The 21,292-nt window shown below is 53.2% G+C and overlaps 8 protein-coding genes across 8 annotated transcripts; 4 read left to right on the top strand and 4 right to left on the bottom strand.

Moving 5' to 3' along the window:
* On the bottom strand, nt 1–2,147 carry MFIFM68171_11184 (uncharacterized protein; the record flags this gene model as incomplete). The annotated part of the gene is made up of 7 exons (XM_071066603.1): nt 1–232; nt 276–613; nt 799–831; nt 882–1,278; nt 1,327–1,617; nt 1,692–2,019; nt 2,099–2,147. The coding sequence occupies 7 exons, from the start codon at nt 2,145–2,147 to the stop codon at nt 1–3; spliced, it is 1,668 nt and encodes a 555-aa protein (XP_070922704.1).
* Nucleotides 2,148–3,170: 1,023 nt separating this feature from the next.
* MFIFM68171_11183 (uncharacterized protein) lies at nt 3,171–4,970 on the top strand (the record flags this gene model as incomplete). The annotated part of the gene is made up of 1 exon (XM_071066602.1): nt 3,171–4,970. The coding sequence occupies one exon, from the start codon at nt 3,171–3,173 to the stop codon at nt 4,968–4,970; it is 1,800 nt and encodes a 599-aa protein (XP_070922703.1).
* Nucleotides 4,971–5,156: 186 nt separating this feature from the next.
* On the bottom strand, nt 5,157–5,882 carry MFIFM68171_11182 (uncharacterized protein; the record flags this gene model as incomplete). The annotated part of the gene is made up of 3 exons (XM_071066601.1): nt 5,157–5,309; nt 5,368–5,717; nt 5,807–5,882. The coding sequence occupies 3 exons, from the start codon at nt 5,880–5,882 to the stop codon at nt 5,157–5,159; spliced, it is 579 nt and encodes a 192-aa protein (XP_070922702.1).
* Nucleotides 5,883–6,483: 601 nt separating this feature from the next.
* MFIFM68171_11181 (uncharacterized protein) lies at nt 6,484–8,086 on the top strand (the record flags this gene model as incomplete). The annotated part of the gene is made up of 7 exons (XM_071066600.1): nt 6,484–6,594; nt 6,692–6,807; nt 6,998–7,025; nt 7,164–7,436; nt 7,489–7,760; nt 7,842–7,950; nt 8,015–8,086. 7 exons carry the CDS (start codon nt 6,484–6,486, stop codon nt 8,084–8,086), a joined length of 981 nt encoding a protein of 326 aa, XP_070922701.1.
* An 857-nt stretch (nt 8,087–8,943) lies between these two features.
* Nucleotides 8,944–9,784, bottom strand: MFIFM68171_11180 (uncharacterized protein; the record flags this gene model as incomplete). The annotated part of the gene is made up of 2 exons (XM_071066599.1): nt 8,944–9,354; nt 9,698–9,784. The coding sequence occupies 2 exons, from the start codon at nt 9,782–9,784 to the stop codon at nt 8,944–8,946; spliced, it is 498 nt and encodes a 165-aa protein (XP_070922700.1).
* A 1,386-nt stretch (nt 9,785–11,170) lies between these two features.
* On the bottom strand, nt 11,171–12,119 carry MFIFM68171_11179 (uncharacterized protein; the record flags this gene model as incomplete). The annotated part of the gene is made up of 2 exons (XM_071066598.1): nt 11,171–12,039; nt 12,098–12,119. 2 exons carry the CDS (start codon nt 12,117–12,119, stop codon nt 11,171–11,173), a joined length of 891 nt encoding a protein of 296 aa, XP_070922699.1.
* Nucleotides 12,120–12,665: 546 nt separating this feature from the next.
* Nucleotides 12,666–15,136, top strand: MFIFM68171_11178 (Actin-like ATPase domain-containing protein; the record flags this gene model as incomplete). Its single annotated transcript, XM_071066597.1, has 10 exons — nt 12,666–12,759; nt 12,835–13,421; nt 13,489–13,533; nt 13,598–13,667; nt 13,734–14,001; nt 14,083–14,185; nt 14,254–14,360; nt 14,433–14,625; nt 14,712–14,847; nt 14,904–15,136. 10 exons carry the CDS (start codon nt 12,666–12,668, stop codon nt 15,134–15,136), a joined length of 1,836 nt encoding a protein of 611 aa, XP_070922698.1.
* A 1,664-nt stretch (nt 15,137–16,800) lies between these two features.
* MFIFM68171_11177 (BTB domain-containing protein) lies at nt 16,801–17,394 on the top strand (the record flags this gene model as incomplete). Its single annotated transcript, XM_071066596.1, has 1 exon — nt 16,801–17,394. The coding sequence occupies one exon, from the start codon at nt 16,801–16,803 to the stop codon at nt 17,392–17,394; it is 594 nt and encodes a 197-aa protein (XP_070922697.1).
* Between the last annotated feature and the right edge of the window lie 3,898 nt (nt 17,395–21,292).

Raw genomic sequence — 21,292 nt, 5'->3', positions numbered from 1 at the left:
CTAGTATCGTCCCTCATCCTCAGCTTTGCGCTTCATGCCAGTGACGCTGCCATTCGACACCGTACGCAACCCACCGTCAGCGACGGGGCCCATCGGCACCAGCCTAGCCATGATCTTGGCGTGCTCCTCCTCGCCCAGCAGGGCCCTGAGCGCGGACGGCTCGAACGCGAGCAGCTCCTCGGCGACGCGCCTCCTCCTCGCGGCCCAAGTATCCCTCGCCTGCTGGCCGAGGCTCCCCCCGCTTGGTCACCTCGAGCGTCTCGGGAACGGCGCACCACTCAATCATCCGCCGCAGGTGCGTCCGCCGCTTCTGCCCCGCCGAGAACCTCGCAGTCGTGCGCGTGGGCGAGGCCAGGAACGCGTTCAGCTGTACACAGTCCGAGCACATCTTGTAGCAGCGGACGGGGTTCAGCATCCAGTCGACCGCCGCCGCCGGCTCCGGGCCGACGTGGCGGTCCACGTAGGTCTCGACGAGGGCGATCACAAGCTGCTGGTAGCGTGGGGTCGCGAGGGGGGTCGAAGTCCAAGTCAGGACCCCGACCAAGTCGCGGAGGAAGGGGAGCCAGAGGAGGTTGAACTCCAGTGCCGGGATGGAGGGCGATTGCGCGGCGATCTTGAGGGAGAGATCCCGCAGACGTTGCCCTAAGAGTGGGTGATGGAGTCCAGGAAAAGCGTGGCAAGGCGGTTGGGGGTGATGACCTTGGCGAGTTGTTGGCCGGTGAGGGCAGCAGGCTTACCGTAGCGGTTCCAGCGCCATTGATTAATTAGTTGATCTCCAGCACATGCGAGGTGACTTACGGTTGCTCGGTACCATTGGGTAGCAGTCGGGCCCTGTGAGTAGCATTAGCCAGAGGGCCTTGTTTCCGACACTGGAATCATACCGAGTTGCCCATATAGCCTTGATAATTCTCATTGCGGTCCTCTGAATCCTCAAATGGGTCGCATTCCGGGATCAGGTTCTCCGAACGAACCAAGCGGCCGTCTAGGTCGACAAGCTTCTTGGTGTGTGTCTCGTTTTTAAAGACCTCCTCAAGATCGTGCCAGTCTGCGGGGTCGCCGGCATCGTGGGATTTGCGCTTGCGGTAACCGTCATAACGATCGTAATCCATCTCAACGGAGCCCATTACCATTCTTTCAAGCACGGCGAGGAAAACATCGAACTCTAGCTCATCGGACAAGTTCTTGAGGCATTGCACGCGGGCAAGATCAGTGGTCTTGAGTGCCCGGGGCGCGATGCTATGTTCGGTATACTCGTGCTCCAACAGGTAGAAGATGTGGCTGGTGCCGCCTTAGGCCTGTTCCCCCCCCTGCCGGCCGTATTCTAACCATCTGCGCAGATGGTGGAGTTCTTGAGTCTCGAACTGGAGCAGAGCAGCCGATGGCCGTTCGAGGTCCGGGGGAATGGCAAGGTTGTAAATCAGGACCCATCGATAACCAGACGTGACGGGCAGCACCTCGTGGTGCACATCCGAATACCAGCACAGCATGGATGGCTGAACCTGGGAGGTCGTGAAGGTTTTGGTCTGGCCTTGATGCTTCACGACCACATCTCCACCCTGGTGCGGAGATGGGAGGCAGATGACAGGGGTACCAAACATGCCTGGGATTTTCTCGGTGCTGTTGGTGTTGCGTAACGAAGGGTGCCAGCACTGCCTGCTCACTTGGCTACTTCGGCGTGGTTTTCAACTAACTCGGTATGGGCCTTGAACATGGCGCCGGTCTCGTGGATGAGCATTTTGTACAGCTCAGCTTGGATGGGCGACGTAACACCCAGGTACGTGGCAGTGTACTGGATGCAGGAGTCGAGGAATTGGGCCCAGGCGCCATTGCGGAACTCGAACTGCGAGGCATCCAACTGCCATGTGTTGCCCACCGAAGTGTCGACAACGGTTTCGCTGCCTCTTCCAAAGGGCGCCTGGCGAGACTGGGCAATCAACTGGCGCGCCTGTTCCTCCCGCAGGGGCGTGCTGATGTCCCCGACGCCGTGCACGACAAGCCCAGGTTGTCGCCGACATTCGACTAGATCCGCGCAAAAGCAGCAAAGGAACCCAAAACCTCAATAGCCTCGAAAGACTCGTCGATGTCGGCCAGGATACACTTTGCGCTCCTCGAGGTTCGCCAATAGCTGATTGGCCCGTCGAGTCCATGTTGACGGCCGGTCGAGAATACCTTATCTGGAAATGCCGTGCATGCGGAGGAGGGTTGTATCGACCTAATTCGTGCCGCAGACGGGCGTCGCGGAAAAGCTTGAGTTGGAGGAACGCGCCGTGTGCAGCGCGTCGACAATGGTGTTCTGTCCCCTGGCCAAAACTGCTTCTGGATTAAGTTAACGTACAGTACAAAACGTCATCCTGCAAGAATTCTGGCTACGGCGCAGAACAGATAATCTCGATAAGGAGACGTTATCCGTCAGAAGGTTTGGCCCCTGCACTACAGGGGCCATTTCATCAATTAATTTACCGCGCTGTTGACCGCCACCAAGCCGCCGAGAACCACTTCAGCTTTACCAATCGGGCCAGAACCTCTGACGGATAACGAAGTCTGTGTAACTATTCGTAACGTTACGTATCAACGCGCCTGAACCAGAACCTTTGCAGCTTGTTGGTGCCCGCTGTGGCTAACTCGGCAATCAACCATCCCACAATCTTGGACAATCGGGTTGTTGCGCGAAGATGCACGATGCGGCCTTGGACCCGGAGTGCTCTTCTTTTGAAGCAGTTGATGGGTCTGAGAGTTCGGATCCCTCAATCAATGTCTCACATCGCCGACCAATTGCAAGCTCAAGGACCTCAAGTGTACAGCGGACAGCTCTGGATATGGTGTTCGATCTGCGGCTCTTGTCTCCGTACGGTTATCGACTCTGCACGTCGGCCGAGCGAGGAGGGTCCATTTTTTTTTTTTTTTTTTTTTTTGGCATTACTTAACCGACGGTCTAGCAATAGCTCCTTGAGGTTTATGTAACGGACAGGTTATCTATCACGGATGTCTGCGCAATAAGGTGCTCGTAAAGGCGTTACCATCCACGCGAGTTGCCTTCCGGCCCGATATCATCGGACCTCCCGCAGAGCGCAGAAGAACCAGTTGCATGGGACGATATTGGCGCGAGTGACCCCTACATTTTTTTTTTCTTTAAGCCGGTTAGGTAGTCCAATCTGCAACAGCACAGGAAGATGTCAAGCTCGCTCCAGGTGGTCTACGGCAGCGATGCCATCGTGAGGCAGCTCTCACGCCTCAACCTCCCTTACATCGCCCTCGTCCCCGGCTCCAGCTTTCGCGGCCTGCACGATAGTCTCGTCAACTTCAACGGCAACCGCAACCCAGAGATCATCCTCTGCCTCCACGAGGAGCATTCAGTTGCCATCGCCCATGGCTTCGCCAAAGTAACCGAGCGCCCCATGGCTGCCGTGGTCCATGATGCTGTCGGCCTAATGCATGCCACAGTGGCCATTTACAATGCTCACTGCGACCGCATGCCTGTCCTCGTCCTTGGCGGCAACGGGCCCCTTGACGCAACACGTCGTCGGCCGTGGATCGATTGGATCCACACGACCGGGGATGAGGGTGCCCTCATCCGTCCCTTTGTGAAGTTCGATGATCAGCCCGCCTCGGTGCAGGCCGCCGTGCAGAGCGTCGTCACGGCCACCGCTGCGGCAGCCCGAATCCCTAGGGGGCCGACGTACGTCTGTCTGGACGTGGCGCTGCAGGAGGACAAGCTCGAAAGTCCGGACGCAGTCCGGTTCCCCTCTACCGAGAGGTACCTGCAGGCGGCAGCAAACCACCCGGGGCCGTCTGATAAAGACGTGGAGAGGATCCTGGATGTTCTGCTCGAAGCCGAGCCGGAGCGCCGCTTATTCCTTTTCGGGCGTGTGAACCGGTCCCGGAGAAGCTGGGACCAGCGGATCGAACTCGCCGAAAGATACGACGCGCGCGTGCTAACTGATCTCAAGGTGGCGGCCGCTTTTCCCACGCACCATCCCTTGCATGCGGCACCGCCAGACCTGTTCCTGAGCCCGCAAGCAATTGACGTGATCAGATCCGCCACCGTTATCGTCTCGTTCGACTGGGTCGATCTGGCCGGCACCCTCCAAACGGTATTCGACGGGCTGGGGGAACCGCCGAGCTCGGTGCGCGTCGTGCACATCACGCTCGACTCCCCGGCCGTCCACGACGGCTGGACGAAGAGCCACTTTGCCCAGCCGCCCGTTGACATCCCCGTCGCCGCCGACGTAGACGAGACCATTTCCGCATTGCTCGCCGCGACCACCCCTCCCTCGACGCCCTCGTCAACCCCCGCACCGACCCCGGCCATCCGCAACCCGCTTGCCCCTCGACAAGCCAGCGACAAGATCCGCATCACCGACCTCGCCAACGCGCTATACTTTGCCATCCCCGCATCGGAGCTCTGCCTCATCCGGGCCCCGCTCTCCTTCCGAGGCGCGGACCTGCGCGCCACGCACCCGCTGTCGTACCTGGGGCAGGACGGCGGGGCGGCGACGGGGTCCGGGCCGGGCAACGCGGTGGGGGCGGCGCTCGCGCTCCAGCACGCACGCGGCCGGCCCCCCGCTGCCGCCGCCGCCGCCGCCGCCGCCGTCGTCCCCGTGGCGGTCCTGGGCGACGGCGACTTCCTGATGGGCGCGTCGGCGCTGTGGACCGCCGCCCACCACGCCGTGCCGCTCCTTGTCGTCGTGGCCAACAACGAGTCGTTCCACAACGACGAGGAACACCAGGCCGCGATTGCCAGGATCAGAGGCCGGCCCGTCGAGAATAAAGGCGTGGGCACCGAGATTAGGGATCCCGCCCCGGATGTGACCGGGCTTGCGGTTTCATTGGGGGCGGTGAAGGTGGCGGATGGGCGCGTGGAGAGGAGGGCGGAGTTGGACCCGGTGCTGAGGAGGGCGGCGGGGGTGGTGAGGGAGGAGGGGAAGGTGGCGGTGGTGGATGTCTTTGTTTGGCCGGAGGAGGAGGCGTAGAGATGTGGGGGTTGTTATTATGGTTAACGACGATGAATGACAAGCCTCTTGAGAGGGGATCAACTGGGTGAATGGAAGAGTATTTTCTTAGTAATTACTTGGTAAATCCGTTTTGAGTAGGGAATCTAGATGCTGGGTATAGAGTGAGGTGTCATCGGCAATCTGAACGAGAGAAGTACCGCATTATCATCGCCCAAAGATCTTCTGCCCAACGAGATGAAAAACGCCAGTTGTCGTGTATTTGTCCTCGGTGTCACCATCATCACCTTGCAGCTGCTTCTGGACGTTCTTCCACACCTCGGCCAGCACTGGCCTGTCTGTAGCACCGCCCAGATTCATCTTGAGCCTTGTTAATCTGCCAGGATCTCTAAAATCTCCATCGCAGGCGGCAACGTACCAAAGAAGGGACAATTGCCCAGCGCTGCAGTACAGTGCCATCACGCTTGACCACGAGTAGCGCAGGCTGTGCCAGCCCGTGTTTGTATCCCCGGAGCCGGTAAATCTGTGAGTCGGAAACGGCCACGTCGAGGAGCCCTCTGCGCTTGAGCTCTGCGACCAGCACGTTCTCCGGGTCGACGATGACAGGGTCGGCGAACGCGGTGGCCGAGCGGACTTTGTCGACGGCCACGGGCGCCTCCTCCGCCGTCACTGCAGCCACTGTACCGCCGCCGGCTTTGATCCCGTCAGAGACAGCTGCGAGTTCCTTAAGATGGGCGATGCAGAACGGACACCAATGCCCGCGGTAATCTTTGGTAATTATTCAGACAGTTAATTCAAAGCAATTTGCAAGGAGGCAGTTGAAGTGGGCTTCGGAGTCGCAGTCATGTTTTGCTTACAGAGGAGGAAGAGGAAGGCAGAGGAGCCGAGGAGGCGGTCAAATTGTTTTACAGGGTCTGATGTAACGGTTGACATTGTTCCAAAGAAGTTGGTGAAGAAGAGTCGTGGTGGTCAAGGATGGGACGAAGGATGCAGGTCTTGGGCCCGTGAACAGGAATCCAACACTGAAAATCGTCTGCTCTATTTATTATGACCGACATTGTTCGCGGAATGCACGCTGTGACTAATCATAAATGGATCTTAGGCGGGCGCGGTGAGATTCTTGCCCGAGCTCCGACACAAACCTTAAACTGGGGGTTATTGTGTTAAGAGGGTGGGGGGGGGGTGTGTGCAACACTCATCATTCACTACCTGTGCTGCGCCGCATTTATTTCGTTCAGTCGGACAGCACTTACAAGTTTGCATTTCTAGTAAGGCCGTTTGTAATTCAGGATTTCGGATGATAATCAGGGTACTGTACTGTACCTTAGCGTGTGGCCCCGGCAAGGGAATTTCAGCTGTAGCTCCTCTCTCTCTCTCTTCCTTTTTTTTTTTTTTTTTTTTTTTTGCCAGCCGCAAAGGGATCTGTGCTGATGGTGGCGCCGACACTTTCAAGACACGTTTATTCAAGACACCAGAATTTTAACCCTGCCATCTGGATCACGCGCTTTCTGCTAGTTCCGTGATAACTCTCACCATGCACGTGTTCTGCGCCATCTGCGGCTCCTCTCACGATTCCGTCGAGATTGGCTCTAGTGAATCCACGGCGCTACAGCGGCAGCGGAGGATTGTGGCCCATAAGCGCGAAGTACGGCGGCGTGGCGATCGCGATCTCGAGAGCGACCAGGATGATGATATGATGATGACGAGCCGATTCTTACAGGAGGACTTGGAGCCCGGTTTAGCGTCTAGAGTATGAGGACACAAGCTACGACCCGAAACTTGTCAGGGACAAGGGACTCCTCTGGCTCGGGAACGCTCGCTGTTCGGGTATTAACCTACAAGCCCTGGGCGACTTAAAGTAAGCTCTACCGGTACTTGAGCCTGAAAAGATCCGCGGCTAAGCAAGCTTCTCAAGAGGATTCATTTCCGGCAGGTCGCTCTCCCTCATCTCTGGCATGAGTCAACGCTGATGATCATGTTCGCCTGATACGTGTGTTCCGCTGTCGCGTGCGAGCTGACGTTGGGTGCTTAACTAAGTTTACTCCTAGGGCATCATCGACCCTGACACGGGCGGCGGTATGCCCGGCCCCAGTCATATCCGTTTCTATACCGGAGTTTTGTTAACTCGTAACGAGCCGATAATCAGATCCAAACCAGTCGCCGGATGGAAACCCACTCTCCTGGTATCAACCATGCTTATCCCCTACTGCTTAGACATGGAGGCCCGGCATTCTGACGCGCATTAGCTACGGTGCTAGTTATCTTCCCGGGCGGATATTTGAGGACTTTCCTTTCCACGAGCCCTGCATCAATATCCTCAGCCAAGTGCTTACTGGCACTAGTGACGAGGCTAATATCGACAAAGAGACACTCTACGACGCCATGTACGACCTTATCGACAGTTATGGCACATGTCTGGACATCGACCACGGCAATGTTACTGGCCGAAGTGGTGACCTGGGCTGGATTTCAGTTCCTGGCAATGAGGTATGGCAAAAAGAGGTTTATCTCGACCTAACGCTGTGAAGGCTGACTCAAGCTGCTCTCTGAATTTTCCGTAACGGACCCGTCTACAACACCTCAACTTACCGAGTTATTCGAGGCGTACCTTGCCGGCTGCGTTTTTGGGCGGCAAGACAACCTCGGAGTTACGCAAATGCCGCGAATTAAAGATCCTTTCTCTTGGCTCCTGTATGAGCTACTTATCTTTGCGAGGGATGCTGGCAAGCCGGCCGAGGTGAACCGTATCTCTCGTTACGTCGCCCCCAGCACCTGTGGCCAAGGGGCTGCCTTGCACAGTCCAAGGGTCGGGTATGGCTACCCGCATCGGCTACAGGACCAATGGGTCGGAATGAGAAATCCCCGTGCGGGTCCTGACTTACGGCAGTCTAGAGTGCCGGAGACTAGCCGGGTGATTTCCCTGGACATTGACGGAAAGATCGGCGAACACATCGACGAGATAGCCATCTGCCAAGGGCTAGATGAAATCGTAGCGTTCATGGTAAGTCGTTCCCCCACCATCTACCGTTTCCGTATTTACACACCAGCGAAAAAGAACAGATCAGACGAACAGAGATCGCAAGCTGGTCATCGAGCATGCACACAGAGGGGAATGGACAAGTCAGCACCCCCCCTAGGGAGAGTCCGTCGTCGGCTTTGTCCTTGGTTCCACGGGCAAGCCTGACGCCCTGGTATGTACCGATGGCGTTGCTCCCCTGCTTCTCGGTCGATTAAATTACTGACTGTAGCGGGATATAGCGGTATAGTGGTTTATCTTCGGCCAGCGTGTTGACGCAACGGCTCGTCGGCCGGAACAGGTTCCGCTAATATCTGAAGATGCAGAGGAGTGGGTGAATGTATGCCTAGGTAAGCGATTTCACTATTCCGTGGCTTTTATATTCCCAAGGCCCACTCGTGGAGGGGAGCCGGTGAGTGTTAGGCGTCGTGCTCCCCGCCCTCTAGTAACAGTTCTCCTACTGCCTTCTTTACCGCCTTTGAAGGCTAGTTCTTCCGTCGTGACGCAATGCGTAGCTAAATATTTACCGTCGGCAGCCAACAGCGTTGATATCAAAGAGCGGAACGTCAAAGGTGTTGAAAGCGGGAAAGGAGGCTACGGGGCAATTCGGATAGACGGCGACCCCACGGTGCCAACGAAACAAGCATCCTAGGGTGCGGTGTTGTGAGGTAATTAGCCTTCAGATCGCTGGTTTCAGGCGGCGGACCAGTTGCAGTTTCGGGGGTGGTTTTACCGGGGTCGGTTATGGCAGCAATCACTATCTGAAGTCCGGTAACCATGATGATATTCCCGCTTTTATTTCAGCGCACGGCGTTGCTGTAGTCGTCACGTTTAAAGTGCTTATGTACTCTCGTGCTGCGCTATCAGCGCGGAGTGTACAACTCCCAATCCCAGTAGTTCTTTCCTCTCAAAGCCCAATCCCCAGTTTGTCTTCCTCGCAAAGCCCAAACTCAAGTTGCATCGACCAAGGGTCCTTGTTCACGGATTGGCGGCTTCCTGGGCGTCTGGGCCAGGGTTGCAGGCCAAAACGTGCGGCATCGCGAGAAGGGCCGGACGCAACGCTTCAGAAAGCGCCAGAGCACGCGGTGCCTCGGGATAATTAAGGCCGTGGTGGGCGAGATAAACGTCTGCCTGAATCCTCGCGAGCGACGCCTCGGCTTCCATCTTCTTCACCTCGGCCTCCATCTTCTTCGCCTCGGCCTCCATCTTCTTCGCCTCGGCCTCCATCTTCTTCGCCTCGGCCTCCATCTTCGCAATGTTCTCGTGGCTAGCGGCTTCCATCTTCCTCGCCTCAGCCTCCATCTTCCTCGCCTCAGCCTCCATCTTCCTCACCTCGGCCTCCATCTTCGCAATGTTCTCGCGGCTAGCGGCCTCAATCTTCGCAATCTTCTATTGGCTGTTAGCCTCCATTCCCGTCATGTTTTTCTCGGCCGTCTGGATTTTATCTTCGTAATTACCTGCTGAAGCTTAAGCTCGGCTCTTCCCGGGCGATTAATGAAAGAAATGAGGACAGGTCGAAGGACATAGGTGAGCAACGCAACGGCGATCACAGCTTGGATGTGCTACATCTCAAAAAGTGACGCGATACGATACGAGATGTAGACCTGGGCTGCGCTGCTAACTCTCGAGAGGAGTCCCGAAACTAGAGTCTGCAGACCCATGATGAGTTGGTCTAGAGGATTATGCTGTCTTTTTGTGAGCCTCGAAGTCGGCGCGACGCGGGTGTACGTACCTGAAGGGAAATATCGCGCGTGGCCGGCAGTGATGCCTGAATGGCAAGGCTGGCTGCTCCATGGTCTATATCAGTTTGGTTCTCCATCGCGGCGGAAAATACGGGCGATGGGACAAGGGATCGGGGACTGCGGTGGAGTTTGCAGATCGCTTAGTTACCTCTAATTCTGACGGATTATCGAAGAATATCGTTGAAGATGCGATGGTCCGTGCGGTCAAGACGGAAGAAGAATTTTGCGTTCCGGTTGTGGATGGGACGGTGAATGAAAACAGTACTTCCCCACTATCCAGTACACGTCACATGAGCTCGTTTGTGCAACGGCGTTCAAAACCCTGACAGTCTGAGGATTTTCCTACCTACCCAAGCCCTGCACAAAAACAATCCCACACATTTACCGCTCTGCCTGCAATTGATTTTGCCGCCTCCACAGAGCGCGCAGGGTAATAATGTTGCTGCGCGAGATACGACGATTGTTCGGCGCGTGGATCGAATGACGTTGAACCCAAACCTCCAGGGAGCTCCACCAGCCGACCCAGCCAAGGTTGCACACTCGAAAACCAGTCTATTCAAGTCGTAAGGGTCTAACTTTGCGTCTACTGCTACCTGATTACTGCGGAGATTGTGTTTTCCCCACCTGCTTGAACCTATCTATCAAGTTTCCGGTCGCTTTCCGATTCCCCATTTAATTAGTGTGTGCTCCTGCTTTTTCAGCTTTCTTTCCGTCATGCCAGTGTGGAAGGAGTGGGAGGATATCAACCATTATCAAGGTGCTCACTCTTTGAAGGCACATCCTCAACATATTTTCTGGATAGGAATTCCGGCGAGTAGGGGTCACTATTATTTGATTGCAACTTACCTAGTATATCGCACCGTTGCAGTTGCCGTTGGGAATGATTACCTAGGTAGATGAAAGACAACAGAGCTCCTAGCCGCTACACTTTCTCCATAAGCCAAGCCTCTGCCTTCATCCACACCCTGCCCGTGCTCTGGCCGTATTCTCTCCCATCACTGGTCCCGAACCCAAGAACGGCCGGATGCACAACGACGCCGATAGACCAGCCGTCGCACTTGTCGTCATCCTCGTAGAGACGGTGAAGGGGATGCGCCCTAACCACTTCCGATTGGGAGGAGAACGGTACATCCCTCAGCTCCGATAACCCCAGCACACGCAGTGTGGTCCGCCGAGACCACATTTTAGTAGAGAGCTCCCCCGCAAACTGTACTACGGAAAGCAGCTCCTCGAACAGGGAGCTGTCCTCCGATAGCGATGGCTTTACCAGGTACCTAGCTGGACTGCCCGCAAACTCCATTGCTGACGAATAGCACGCAGCTTCCCGAGATGGTAGATGGTCTCGGTCAGCTCGTTGCATATTGCTGGTTGCCTCGGACGGCTGCGGGGCCGCGAGAAGGCGGAGCGTCTTGAACCGCCAAGTGTGCGCTTCTTTTTCGTTCACTGGCAGCGAGCATTAACACCTAATCAACTCCGCGCGCAAAAACTTTACGCATGATGGATGGCTTGCCTTGTTTGAGTTCCTCGTACACGTTTTGGAAACTGGCCGCGCGGGTACCTAGGACGAAGAACGGGCTGTTGATGATCTCGGTATAAATGTGGTGCGCAACCAGTCCTTGAACGCACATGGTGGGGGATTTCTTTTTCATGCGCGCCGTTTGAAGGTGCTGAATGACAGCAGGCCGTCCATCACCAGATTCACCATCCCCCAGCGCGCGCAGTCGTACGACCTTGCTCATGGCGCCGACTAGAGACTTGTACTCGTCCAGTGTAAGCTCTTCGACGCTCTCCATGTCCTCGATGGCGTGTTTCTTGGCCCAGTTCTTTATGCGACCATGGAGGTTCTCTAGATCGGCACGGACGGTGCTGTCGTCGCCGGCCGCCCATGAATCGCCATCGATTCTTCCGAGAGCAAGAGTCTGGACTTGCCGGATCTGAGCTTCCTGCTCTTTGATGGTGAGACTCATGCGTTCATGCCGCGATTCGAGGGATGAGATTTTTTGCTGGAGCTGCTGGATCATGTCTTGTCCGGCGCGAATCTCGCTTTGCGCATCCTTGACTTGGTTTCCTGCGTCGGTAGCCCGGCGCTGCGCAATTCGGATTTGCTTTTTCAATTTCTCAATCTTGGTTTCCAACTGGAGGTTCCTGTCGTTTTCTTGTTTAACCCGGCTTTGGGCTTGCTGGACCTGGCTCTCTAGCTGCCATATTAGATCCGCATTTTCATCCACGCCTCCCACCCATCGTAGTGAAGTAAACACCCATTTGACGTATCGCCCCGCCTTTTTCAGAGGAGTCCCTACCACTGGCTGCTCCTGTTCTTCGGGATAAACACCTGATGGAAACGTTAGCTGCGATTGAGCAGCGTAAATCTTGGCTAATATCCTCCTCACCATCGCTCCCATTGTTTGTCATGGTGACCGATCGCGAACTGTATTAAGGGCGTATGAATCTGTAGGCCCCCGACGAGTGAGGATTGCAATGATAGATAGCAAAAGATGAGTTCGCGAGAGCCCTTGGTTCGTTTCCAACCTGAGCGATGCGGGCTGGGAAATAGCGATGGCCTGTCGCGGCAGCTTTGCTTCTTTCAGGCCGATCCCATCTTGCGAGCAGAGTCAGCAGACCCAACACCTGCATTGTATGCCTCACTTGGCTGTCTTGACGCGGAAGTTGAGTGGCCAAAACCAAGGTAGCATGCGTTAGCTTCACATGCCATTGGACGGCTGTGCATGGTGTATAGATGCGTATTGCACTTTGTCTCGCCAGGTGCACAACAAAACTGCAGTGAGGCCCGCCGTATCTGACTGCTGCCTAAGGTAATGATACAGTTGGCTGGGTTTTTCTCCCAAGGACTGCTGTCCCAGACTTCGAATGGGTCCGCAATCGCGACAAACCTGTGCATTGTTCGATTCAAATCGGTACATCTTTCTAGCCCGGTACGTAGTATTTCTTTGCACGATCATGCCGGCCGATGCGCCACCTAATCGTCAGCCCAACGAGAAGGCCGACAGACTGAAGATTATTGTTGGAGTGGATTACGGGACGACATTCACAGGTGAGTTGAGGGTGCAGGCTATAAAATACCCATCGTGCTCGGCGGAGGCTTCGTCTGACAATCACTCTCTCCTAGGGGTCAGTTACGTGGCTTCGGACAAGACCAGCATCGACGATATCGACGTCTTCCGCACTTGGCCTGGCGATGGACGCCCGGTCGAAGGCAACTGGAAGACGCCAACAATCATCGCGTACGGGAGGGAGAATGGGAAAGGAAGCAGAAACCGCTGGGGTTACGAGGTGCGCCGAGGCATGGAGGCGTGCTCGTGGACGAAGCTATTGCTCGACACATCAGCAGAAACAGCCGAGTTCGACGACCCCTCGTTGCGTGACGCTGCCGGGTCTGCCTTCTTCCGGCTGCCGCCTGGAAAGGACGCAAAAGCTGTCTGCCAAGACTTCCTATCCGAGGTCTACCGTTTCGTCGTCAACAACTTGGAGATGCGCATGACGCCCGAGATTTTCAACATGACACCCATGGAGTGCTACCTCACCATACCGGCCATATGGACGGACAAGGCGCGCTCAGCAACACGGGATGCCGCCAAGGCAGCTGGCTTCGGGTCGCGCCCATTCGACACGATTTGCATGATTGCTGAACCGGAGGCAGCGGCCATCGCAGCCCTGAGGAAGGACCTTAGGCCTGGCTCGGTAAATGCCGTCAAGGTGGGATGACTACCACTACCTACCCCGATTGCAGTACGATCTAATCCGTAGATTTCAACTGCCTCAGGCCGGGGACAACATTCTTATCGCAGATTGTGGAGGTGGGACTGTGGTAAGCTCAGTCTCGTCGGCAGATCTAGATGATTCGCAGCGGCTGAAGTCTAGCTACGGCTTAGGACATCACTACCTACACAGTCCGGAAGACATTTCCGGCACTCGAGTTCGATGAAATTTGCGTTGGGACTGGTGCGTTAGGGATTCCATCGAAGAGGTAGAATGCCTCTGGGAGCTAACTTGTTCGTTCCGCCCAAGGTGGGAAATGCGGCTCCACGTACATCGATCGAAACTTCCTTGCGCTGATGAGCAAGCGGTTCGGCAAAAGCTTTGATGATGTCCCGCTGAGGCGTAAAGGTCCGGGAAGCGAGTTCATGGCATCATTCGAGAGGGCGAAGCAGAGCTTTGGAACCGCCGGCTTTGGCACATCCGGCGACGAATCCTTCGAAATCTACCCCATTGACATGCAAGGGTCGCTTAACCCGGACCACTACGACGAGGACGAAGCTGCCGTCATCCTGTCAAAGTGAGCTAGAAGACCCAAAAGAGCACATCTACACTGATTGACGGAGCTTGACTACTGATCATTCTCTGGATATCTCGTCAGACGCGATATGGAAGAAGTGTTTGATCCGGTTGCGAAGGACGTCCTTCGCCTCGTGAGCCAGCAAGTGAAAATTGCCCTCGACAGAAGGGACAAGCGCATCAATGTAAGTCGGGGCCCGCTGCCATACAATGAGAGATCAGAAATCACGCTGACCTCTTCGCTCATACTTAGTTGGTCGTTCTTGCTGGCGGCTTCGGAAATTCCGACTATCTCAAGCGGAAATTAGACGAGTGGTGCGCCACGAATGGTGGGATCACATGCATTCGCCCTGATTTTTGGTAGCCAATTCTTGCCCTCCAGTTTTGTCGTATGCATCGATACGTACGTACTAACGATACCTATTTCAATAGTCAGGCTGCAGTCGTTCGGGGCGCCGCCATCAGGGGACTCGAGAAAACCATTCCGGCCACACTCATCTGCCGGCGACATTACGGGTTTAGCTGGGGACTACCCTTCACCCCTGGACGAGATGATGAAAAGAACGCCTTTTTTAAATGGGGAGTCAAGTACTGCAGAGGCCACATGAATTGGATGATAGCAAAGGTATGCTCGAGTACCTTCCTTGGCTTCCATCCACATGCAGCTGCCTGCTCTAAGTGAACCCCAGGCGCTGACATATCCAACACTAGGGCGTCGAGCTTACCGCCTCGACCTATAAAACTGTCAATGTACAACAGATTTGGTTCCAAGGGCAATCTTATCTCTTAGAACTCGAGCTGTACTCCTGTGCGCTCGACATCCCTGCGGCGCGTTTAGAACATGAAGGTATGTCGGAACAGAGCTGCAGTGGCTGGAAAGCAAACTAACTGACGCTCCCGTAGGAGTGGTGCGAGTTGGAACAATCCATCTGGACGTTACCAATGTTGACATGTCGCGCTTTGCGCAAAGGCAAGGCGATTCTGGCACTGAGTTCGATGTTGCATACCAGGTTGGCGTTAAGTTTAGGTCCGATGAGGGAGTGTTGAAATGCTTTTGCCTATCCGAAGGAAAGCTGATTGGTGATGCCACCATCAGCTTCACAGAAATCGCCGGTTACGGACGATCTCGCCATTGAAGAACGTCGAGCCAAAAACGTTGAGCAAGCAACGCTTGGGCACAGACAGGCCAGGGCAGGACATCTGACGTTGACAACAAGATATGAACCATTCAACGGCACTATATACTTCTCATCACTCGTGAACCGCTCGTGATTTAAGTCAAGAGGCTTAGCTTCCGTGCAGAAGGGTATTAATGACGATTCCGATGCCGAAAGCTGTGGCGATTTGAAAGACAGACGGCTGGGCAGCGCAAGTAATTACGGCTGCCCGAAAAATAGTAAGGAAGTTGTCACCCTCAGAGAGTTACCTACTAGGCTAAAACCTCATACTTGCTTGCTTCATCTTCGGCTCACCATAGCTCATTTTACGCTCACCGTAGTAACTGAATCTTCGGGGCCCGTATACCAAAGCTTATTAACCTCCTTCGTATTCCCTGTCCCACTGTTGATTGCCGATTATCTACCCATAGAATACCACAGTCTACCAAGACCGTATCAACGCGCTGCCGCTCACCCAGTCGCCTGCGTAACCAGATATAATTTATAGCTGCCTAGGATAGTAAATGGATACTACGAATGTCTCACATTCCCCCTCAATCGACTAATTACAGGCATCTTTCTGATCCAGTGGCTCTTTCGCCGTCAATAAGTCATAAATAAACATTTCCAATATTTTACGGCAAGGGGAAGCCACTTGTCTCAAAAACGCCGTTTTAATCTCCCAACCCTCTCGTAGGTGTCTCTGGGTTCCCCTTCAATAGCACCTCGGGGATAGTGTGTTATGCTGAAATCCGCAGTGGTATCAGTTTGCGGCGCAGTCGCTAGCAGCTGTCCGAAGGCCTGGTGGCGCCCGAGTAGTCTTCAATCGGTGTGTGATATAAAGGATGTGGACAGCAGGCAGGTCATCGAGTCTCTTTCACTTTCGCCGCTTACGTCCCAAGATCAGCTCCTCCTCCTCACGAAGCAACTCACGGATGTCCCACCGGCACATCCTCGCCTGTATGCCTTTTCAGTGTATTTCTTTCGTCGGTGAAGTCGACAAGCTTTTCCACCACATGCCGTTTCTATGCTCATGATGAATGCCAATTGCCAAATCTGGGCTAAAGCTTATGCACGATAACTGGGCTACTTATCCATTGGCCGAGCATGGCTCGGGCTCGTGCCCGCCACCATGAAATGGAGCCCAACAAGGCCGCGTCACGCAGCGCGTTTTAATGGAAGACAGACTCCAATTTTACCTGAGCTTGTCGTGTGGAAAGTCACCATCTAGTCTGGCCCTCTTTCTTTAGAATGGCGTTCAATCACTTGAAGCGAGTGATGGGTGAAATATCAAAGTAAGCTCCAAACTTGTAACCACCAGACCATTTCTTCCCTTCCCTCTCCACTACTAAGCATCCCCGAGAGCTCCCGCTCACACTGGCAGGGCGCGCGGAAGGGACGAATTTACCGATTTTGTGCTTGTCTGCGGCGCCGAAAAGTTCCCGGTGCATAAAATCATAGTGTGTAGCCAGTCCAAGGTACTGCACGCGGCCTGCAGCAAGCCATTTAGGGTGAGCAGTCTTCCGAATATGCTTCCCTATCTATTAATTCTGCGGTATGATTATTATGCCGTACAGAATAGTTAAAACCGTTTGTAGGAGGCGACGTCGGGCGAGTATGAACTAGTTGAGCAATCAACAGCTATGGTGCGACGTATGGTAGAATACTTCTACACTGGCGACTACGAAGACTGCAGCAGATCTGAGCAAGCTCCGACCGAGAAGAAGCCTGAGAACAACGGTAGCAGTAGCGAGGAGGATGGACTCACGCCTTTACGCCTTCACGCGAAAATGTTCGCCCTGGCCGACATGTACCAGGTGGACCATCTGCAGAGCTTAGCTGTCTCTAAATACGGCAAGGAGCTAGGATGGGGAGCTAAGATACAGGACATCCTTGATTCGATCCCTGATGTTTACCAACTGACTCCCAGCTCGGTCCGAGCTCTCCGTGACAGAGCAGTGGTGGCCCTCCGTGCAGAATTAGGAAAGCCGACACGGCTCCGCTTTGAAAGGTCCGGAGATCAAGGCGATAAAACTACTGCCGACACTCTTCTGGAAGCTTACGATGAGATCGCTGCCGAGTCGCCCGAGTTTCTGAAGGATCTCTTGAGCTCATATATCCGTGCTCCATTGCTAGGACGCTGTTCCCATTGCGCCGGTGAACAGCCTCAGCCTGCTGAGCCCTTACAGATTAAGTGCTTGACGTGTGGCAAGGGAGGGGCGAGGCTGCTGCAGTGATGGGTATATTATCAAAGGGACGGCAAGAACTGGCTGAGGGCTTCTGGTGGACCGCCAATTCCTGTCGGGTGTTCTGTTCTGTGAGGTAGCGACGTGTTAGATACTAGCATGGGTCAGCGGCGAGGATTAGGGTCACCCCAGCGAGAAGAATGAACTATACTGACCGAGCAATTGACCCGCAAAGTTGCGACGGTGGATGGTTCACGCCAAGGCAAGACTGCAGAATGAAGAGAACCTAGAGGGTTTCCGTGAGGAGAGACTCTTTATATATAATACCTGCTTCCATAGCTTGGCGGCAGGGCCTGGCAGATCAGAAGCGCCGATACGTTATCGATCGGTGTCTGGCTCTCAACATCAGACCGACTCCGCCAGGACCCTGACTGTGGCCTGATAACCGGAGGTGTTTGCTTGGCCTCGCGGTCTTTCGTGAGATTAAGGAGTTCAGAAGAAAGGCCAGCTGTGAGCGGGACTAGGCCAGCTCGCTCGACTAGCACCTAATGGGGTAGCTCGTGCAGAAGCTCTACAACACCCAAAGCCCAACCATCCCAAGCGTCCATAGGCTTTGTTCCTCAAAGACTTCATCGGCCCCGTCCATCCCGGTCCCTGTCCTGCATCCATCCACATCTTCGTTTCGGAGTGGCTCGAGTCGGTCGGATCAGACCGAAAGAATACCACCGGTCGGATAGTTATCTGCATCACTCGGAAAATGACCTCGCCCCGAGACAGCTCACGAGATCGGCGCCAGAGATGGGTTACTGTCGTACTGGAAAACGTAACGTGGTTTATACTAGTGGTTGTCAGCCCGCTTCGCGGGCTGATTATGGTGTTGCTGTTTTTAGCCGATCCTGCCGCCTCACCTTACTTCCTTTCCACTGTCAGATAAAATGCAGGTTTAGCATTCTACGACTAACAATCGTGGAGCTCCCCACCTTTTGGTGTAGTTGGTAGTTTGTGACATCCACAACCACTAACTTACCGACTGCCAAGCCCGTCACAGCCACCGCGCGCCCCCGTTTTACGGCCCTGCAGGCACTGTCAATCAATTCTATAAGTCGAGTTATATATGCAGTATTTTTTTCCGGGCGCTGCTGATGGTTGCGCAGCTCCTGTTCCCTCGCGATTTTATGCCGTACCTCTCAGACAAAGAGGTCCTCGACAGGGAGGGACCGCTGCCCTCGGTTGAAGTCGACGAACCCACTGTTATTACGGACAGGGCCTGCGAGAACCCGGAGTAGGCCCGTAACACTAAAGAGGAGCTTTTCTCCCTAGAGGTCGATACCCAGATATCGACTACTTATTCGACCATCACGAACTCGAACAACCTCCGTAACACCAACAGTCCTTGCGAAGATTTTACGACTGGAGAGGAACAATCTTACGGAGACGTCGAGGAGGAACTCTTAAGGTCGTACAGCACCTGTCAAAGCCGAGAGCCTATTCAGCCCCTATACAGAATGGTATCCCCTAGTAGTAACCCCCCGCCTGACGGGTATACCGTGTAAGAGGTCAAGCAGAGAGTGTCAGTGTTCTCCAAGAATATAAAGCGTATTACGGCTATAATGCAGTTGTCTATAAGTTATCACCTTTCTGCTTATAGGCCTATAAGACTCTAATATATATACAGACCGTCCATGACGTTACGATAAACAACGATTACAACGGCAACCTGTAGGTCCTGAATTGGGATAGGCCGATAAACTGGGAAGCTGCTCTTATATAAATTACTGGTAAAGATCCCGCTATCTCGGAATATACGAACTGTCAATTGAGTACAGGCCCCTTCTTCAACTACATCGTCTCCGATTAATGCGGTAACGGGGCCTATGCAAACTGTTACTACAATTCCGAGGGGAAGTGTTGCAGTTTCCGCTAGACTGAGGAGGATGCTTGTCAGATCGAAAATTGGGATTGCTGTGAGAAAAGGAGAGTGAAAGGATGATTCGCATTGAAGGAGCGGCGTCTGCGCAGCTATCGCTTCTAAGGAGGTGGTAGGTGACAGTGTTGAACTCTGAACGTTCCAAAACTTCCGGCGAAGCCGGTAATTTATAGGCCCCTGACCCTAGCAGTGCCCCGCCTGCACCTGACACCCTCCTGCACCTGACAATGCTATTACTGAGTCCAGTAAAAAAAAGGATAAAACTACGGACCCCGCTCTCAATCTAAAGGGTAAAGGAAAGGAGACCTCGTTCGGCCTGTAAACTCCTAAGAATACTAGTAAAGGCAAGGTTATAGATCCTATAAGCAGTACCAAGTAGGTTCAGAAGTATAGACTAGCTGATAACTCTAGGGATTTATTGGATAGTTCTCCTGTAAAAAAAACAAAGGTTAGTATTATAATATTTTATAAATATTCTCCTGTTAGTTCTCTATCTTCTGTTTTAAGCTATAAATAGCACTTGCTAACAGATAATTATTATAGAAGACCTCTACTACTACGGGAGCTATAGAAGCTCGTTAAGGTGGATTGTATAGCCGTATTGCAGAGTCGTATGCTGTTGCTAAGTATTTATAGAATCGTCTTCGAGAGGTAGATGATGAGATCGAGACTATAATGCAGGAGCTTCTAGATGATAAGCTATAAACGAAGGACTGGCACTAATAGGACCTATTAAATAGTTTTATTTATTATATTATTTGAGTGTCAGGTGCAGGAGGGTGTTAGGTGCAGGCGGGGCACTGCCAGGGTCAGGGGCCTATAAATTACCGGCTTCGCCGGAAGTTTTGGAACGTTCAGAGTTCAACACTGTCACCTACCACCTCCTTAGAAGCGATAGCTGCGCAGACGCCGCTCCTTCAATGCGAATCATCCTTTCACTCTCCTTTTCTCACAGCAATCCCAATTTTCGATCTGACATTGAGATACCTTTAGATTCTTCTTCGTTTTATAAATAAGAGACTCGTAAAGGATATATATCTACCTCCTTTATAATATGAACCTGTAAATAATATATATCAACCTTCTTTATAATATAAGACTACAAGAATTTAAGAACTATTCTATTAGAACTTCCGGATATACAATATTTTTTAATTTATACTGCTCCTCTTACGGATCCTGAAAACAAATAGAGATATTACGAATAGCTATAACTCGAGACATTACTATATAAAGCTATCCATAAGAAAATACAGGCTCTCGAAGATCAACCCTAATATAAGAAAAAGACTGACCTTGTACTTTATTAATAGACATCGCAAAATAGAGCCGGATAGGAAACTGAATCCGTAAAATAATATAAAGAAAGTTATGATAATTTGAAGAAAGTTTAATACAGGGTATTATCTATAACTGGCCCACAAACTCTCCTAAGAGAATTCGGCCCTTAAGAATAGATTAGCCTAACCGTATAATAACTAAACGGGTCCTGTTATACAACCCCTCTTAAGGGTGAAGATTTCGAAGTAAAATAATAGGGATACTAACCTTCAACTCTAATATAGGAGGGGGAATAGAAGTAAAATCTAGGGAAAAGAGAAACTTAGGAGATAAAACGGGAGTATCAGTACCACCCTCTAACGGTTTATTAACCGTATTTAAAGAGAAATACCGCCTACTCTCCCCCGGAAAAGTAGATAAGATTGTAGAGTTGATACCTACAACTATAACTAACCGAGGATATAGAATAGCCTAGTCTGTAAAAAGAGTATACTCAGTAGCTGTAAGAGTTAGGAGCTCCTAAGATAGACTTATTGAATTAACTTCTTTTAGGAGAAATAGGGAGTGAATATGTAAAGGGATTGTTCTGGGAACACGTTGAGGGAGATGGACCACGATGTTTTGATACCGAAAAGACCTGGACCAGCGGGCGATATCTTGGTGAACAGCCTCCTATCAATTACATAGAGACTGATCCTTGCGGATCAGAAGTGCCCTGCGTGAGAGAGTTCCCTCACGGGG

Source organism: Madurella fahalii (assembly GCF_045866475.1).
Source record: "Madurella fahalii IFM 68171 DNA, scaffold_6, whole genome shotgun sequence".
NCBI classification, from domain to species: Eukaryota; Fungi; Ascomycota; class Sordariomycetes; order Sordariales; genus Madurella; species Madurella fahalii.
Note: the sequence above shows the minus strand (reverse complement) of the source record. Positions and strands in the feature narration are given on the sequence as shown.